The sequence below is a fragment of the Austrofundulus limnaeus genome, unplaced genomic scaffold, assembly GCF_001266775.1.
Source record: "Austrofundulus limnaeus strain Quisiro unplaced genomic scaffold, Austrofundulus_limnaeus-1.0 Scaffold2565, whole genome shotgun sequence".
NCBI lineage: Eukaryota > Metazoa > Chordata > Actinopteri > Cyprinodontiformes > Rivulidae > Austrofundulus > Austrofundulus limnaeus.
In genome coordinates this window covers 8981-13767 of record NW_013954967.1, presented here as the reverse complement: position 1 = coordinate 13767, position 4787 = coordinate 8981, and the positions used below count along the sequence as shown (strand labels likewise).

Sequence of the window (4787 nt, the reverse complement as noted above, 5' to 3'; positions counted from 1 at the left end):
CACACACACACACACACACACACACACACACACACACACACACGCAAAACAAACAACTAAACTTCTGTCAGTTTATCGAATTGTGGGACTTAGTGGAGCCTCCAAAACACAACAGCAGGGGTCAACGAAATATTTCTAAAGCTACTATCTTATTTGGGAACGAGTTTTAGACATGGTGCAAATTTTCACTCGGAGTCCCAGCAAACATCACATTTAGGCTCAAATGTTTTTGAATTTACAGAAGGTGGATACTGGAAAAAAATACACATTTATCAGTGTAGAACTGCAAAAAAACTAGTTCAAACAGGTTCTGAAGGACTGCAACAACAGTCAAATTTAAATAAACTGAATTGGGAAAACTGATCAAAAATATTCCTATAGGAGTGAGACTCTAGGAATTACCTGAGGAAACATTGGATATTTTCGAGAGTGACTTGCAAATAGTGATTTTATCATACAAGCTTTAGCCAACACTTTTGGGMCTTTTTTGGTAGAAAATAATACTAATGAAGTCTTAATAAAAGCTAAAAATGTTGAAAGATTCAGTTCTAGTTAGCCTAGTCAGTTTTATAATATTTGTTTAAATTATATATATATTGTCTGGTAATTTTTTGAGGGAATAATCTAWTTCCAGAGTCATAACTGCACATTCATATCTTGATTTTCAGGAATAGTGTATGTATATCCATTCTGTATACTAGTGGAAAATGTTTGTTGGAAATGGGAAGCCAAATTTTTATTTGGTCTGAGAAAAGATAAAAACYTGTCCAATAGCATTGAATACAAAGTTCAATGCAGATTTAAGGAATCTGAATGACATTGTGGGCCGGAAGTGGCTCCGCATGAGCCTATAGTGGTTTGCAGACRACCAGTTGATGATCTAAATTCACAGCTGATCTGGTGATTAACATTCTACTCTTTGTTCCCGTCATCGCACATCATCCAGCACTGACTCTGGGAGGAGGCTCCGGATGACAGCCTCCATCTTTCAGTCATGTAGAGAAGAAAGGAGGAGGTGTGTGATGGGTCATAAAAATTGGAATAATGGATCTGGTGGTGGTTTGGAGGGGCTGGGGAGAGGGGTGTCTAGTGATCCAATAGCCTTGTGGTTTAGTGCAAAGATTTTAATGTTATAAAATAGCCTGTATGAATTATTTAGTACAGTCCGAGGGTGTAAATTATTTTACAATCTGATTTTAGTTGACAGCTCGTGTTCATCTCTGCAACTGGAGGAGGAACGGATCTTCGTTCCTCGATGGCCGATCCCGTTGTTCCCCCTTAAGATCTCCAGTTTTGACGATAGAAGCCTAATAACAGGCTCCTCCGCAGGCCACCAGCAAAAACAGTTGCCTGTGTTTACTGTAAGCAGTTGTGTGTTTACTCCAGCGCCTCTGCCCACAACGTCTGCCGTAGCAGCTGGATTTGATTTTTTTTTTGTCTATGAAAGCAGGTGCAAATTATTTTTTCATGTTTGTTTTTTTATCTCATRGGGAAGTATCTCAGACAACCATGTTGGCACTCAGAGAGTCAATGTCTTTATTAGCCTTATCTCTTTTTATCTTGTTTTCCATTAGGCAACAGTGATGTTGCTGAGCAGCCCTGTGAATCCATAAGAGTGTGTCCTTGCAGTGCTCTATTACCTCCTTTGATAGAGCGAGGGTGGTGGTGGGGGAAATAAAAGCCTTCTTTATTTCTGTGAAACCGGATGTGTAAGAGCTGTTTTGAATATTTATCAGACTCTTTTTTTTCTCCTTTTTTTTACTTTGTGCAAAATTCCAGACGAGCAGTGGACTTTATGTGTTGCATCTCTTTTTCTGTTCAGAAGAGAGGAAAAAGAGCGACGGCRGATTTGTGTGGGTGTGTTGCCTGTAAAATAAAGAGGAAAAAAGGGAAGAAAATAGGGGCTGTTTTTTTTTCATCAACTTACAAACTATTCCTGAAAAWAGTTATTTAGCTTTTCCTTTGTTTTCTTTACAGGACCCTGGATCCCAATGTCACCCCCTCTGGGCTCTGCGGTGGTCGGGGACCAGCAGTGTGTGACGGACAGGCGAGCGCCGCCTGCGGAGGCCTTCTGCTGCGTGTCTTCAAATTGGACCTGGCTGAGCTCTGCGTGGAGCAACGAATGAAGAGCCCTGGCTATGGTCTGATATCTCAGCATGGATGGAGTCAGTGAGAGGACGGGACACCATAAATGAGACCATCGCTCTTCAGCAGAGGACTAGCATTTTACAGGATTACTCCCTTTGTTTTCACTTCCAGCTGACTGTTTCATTCCCAGACTCTCCTAGGTGGGCTTTTTGTGGCTCTGGCTTTTGGTGGATACYTACATCATATCCTTTTTGATTTTATTTCCTTTTTTTTTTTTGTTGCCTTTCCTTTTCTCTCTCTGTTTTTTCACTATGGAGTGTCTGGTTGGAACCTGGAGTAAAGATTGGGCTTCATTCTTGCAGTTCTGGTTAACTGTAATACTGAGCCTCCAAATGCAATTCAGCCCCATTGCTTCCTGTCCAATAGAGTGTCGTTGTGACAAAACGTTTGTGTACTGCAATGAACGCAGCCTGACATCAGTGCCTCTGGGGATAGAGGACGGCTACAAGGTCCTCTACCTTCACAACAACCAGATCAACAATGCTGGCTTCCCTGTGGAACTTCACAATCTGGTCTCGGTTGAGACCGTGTATCTCTATGGAAACCAGCTTGATGAGTTCCCTATCAATCTACCCAAAAACACCAGGGTCCTACATCTGCAGGAGAACAACATTCAGACTATTTCCAGAGTAGCCCTGGCTCAGTTGACTAAACTGGAGGAGCTGCACCTRGACGATAACTCTATCTCCACAGTAGGGGTGGAGGAAGGGGCTTTTAGGGAGGCYCTGAGCCTTAAACTCCTTTTCCTCACCAAAAATCACTTGAGCAGTGTTCCAATTGGCCTTCCCGAGGACTTGAAGGAGCTACGGTTGGATGAGAACCGGATCGCTATAATAGCAGAGGAGGCCTTTCAGAACGTGACGCGCCTGCAGCGCCTTCTGCTGGATGGGAACCTGTTGACAGATGAGGGTATTGCACCAGGAACCTTCCAGGATCTCTCCACCCTGCGTGAGCTGGCCCTGGCCCGCAATTCCCTTACCTTTCCCCCGCCCCTCTTACCCAGCCAGTCACTGGTCAAACTTAGTCTGCAGGAAAACCAGATAGACCAGATCCCCGTGGCAGCCTTCACTGACCTTAATAGGCTGGAAAAACTGGATATATCTAACAACCAACTTCAGACTCTGACACAGGGTGTATTCGATGGCCTGTCAAGCCTGAAGCATCTCATGGTTCGCAACAACCCCTGGCGCTGTGACTGTGCTGTGAAGTGGGTGGTGGTGTGGCTCAAGTCTTTACCGTCCTTCATCAATGCCCGGGGGTTTGTGTGCTCCAGTCCAGATAAGGTGCGTGGCATGACAATCAGAGAGCTCACGCTTGATAATATTGAGTGCCCGGTTTATCCCGACCAGCCAGCCTGGCCCACACTTCGCTCCACGCCCCCACCCCCACCGACCACCACCTCCATCACCACCATGATCTCCACCCTCATCACCACATCCATCCCTTACTACTTTGACTCCCCCTCCCCTCCTTTATATCCAACCTATAACAACCCGGGGCCCCTTCCCCCCTATGAGGACCCCCTTCAGATATCTTTCCACGTGGTTAACTCCACCAACATTGATGTGAGCTGGGTTTCTTATTTTACAGTTATGGCCTACAAAGTCACTTGGGTCAAAAGGGGCCAAAGCCAAATAAATGAAGGGATGCGGGAGAGGACGGTGAGTGGGGACCAGCGGTACCTCAGCCTCACTAACCTTGAGCCGCGCTCCGTGTATCGGATCTGTGTTCACGTTCTGGACAGCTTTAACTCCTACAGGCCCGGAGAGGATACTATTTGCTCCGAGGCCAGGACCAAGCTGCCTCCTTCGACTAAGCCTCCCGGCAAAGAGCAGGCGCCTCAGGACAGCATCAACTCTACGCTGCTGATGGCCGGGATTATAGGTGGGGCAGTTCTGATCATCCTGGTGACGTTGTTGGGCCTCTTCTGCTGGCACATGCACAGGAAGAGCCGTTCGTCTTCAAACAAGTGGAAATACAATCGCGGCCGGAGAAAAGACGACTACTGTGAGGCGGGGACCAAGAAGGATAACTCCATTCTGGAGATGACTGAGACCAGTTTCCAGATAGTGGCTCTGAACAATGAGCAGCTGCTTAAGGGAGATTTCCGTATTCAGCCCATATACACGCCCAACGGGGGCATTGGATTTAGAGATTGTCACCTCAGTAACAACAGCATAGCCTACTGCAAGAGCAGCAACGTGCCCAGCGCAGAGTTCTGCCACACGTGATGTAACTCTCAGCACAGTGCTGTCCAAACAGACYTTTAAGAAACCATGTTTGTGTAGAAAACAGAAAATCAAAAAAATTCTAGTAAAATATAACTGTACTATATATAAATATATATATATATATATTTACAAGTTCTGTCTACTATGTAATTTATACTGTGGATAATAATGTGGGATTCTCTGCTATCTTTTTTATCATTAGACAAAAAAGAAATAGAAGTGTTTGTTTTCTATAACCAGCAGGGTTTTAAAAGTTGTTTTAATGGTCAGTACTGTACATGAACCTGGATTTGTACAATCACGGCACCCTGCGTGTAGCTTCTGACAAACATACTGTCAGCCATGGAAAAGTTAGGGGCAATTTAGAGGGCTGGGATCCTTTGCTAACCACAGGTTTTAAGCCCCCCC

At 45.0% G+C, this 4787-nt stretch overlaps 1 protein-coding gene across 1 annotated transcript in view; it reads left to right on the top strand.

Moving 5' to 3' along the window:
- The window catches only part of flrt2 (fibronectin leucine rich transmembrane protein 2), a 6788-nt gene extending 2284 nt beyond the window's left edge, over positions 1–4504 (top strand). Inside the window, exon 2 of the mRNA XM_013999923.1 lies at positions 1978–4504. Coding sequence (XP_013855377.1) covers positions 2400–4379 — 1980 coding nt within the window. The 5' untranslated portion in view covers positions 1978–2399 and the 3' untranslated portion in view covers positions 4380–4504. The remainder of the gene's footprint in view (positions 1–1977) is intronic.
- The last annotated feature ends 283 nt before the right edge of the window (positions 4505–4787 follow it).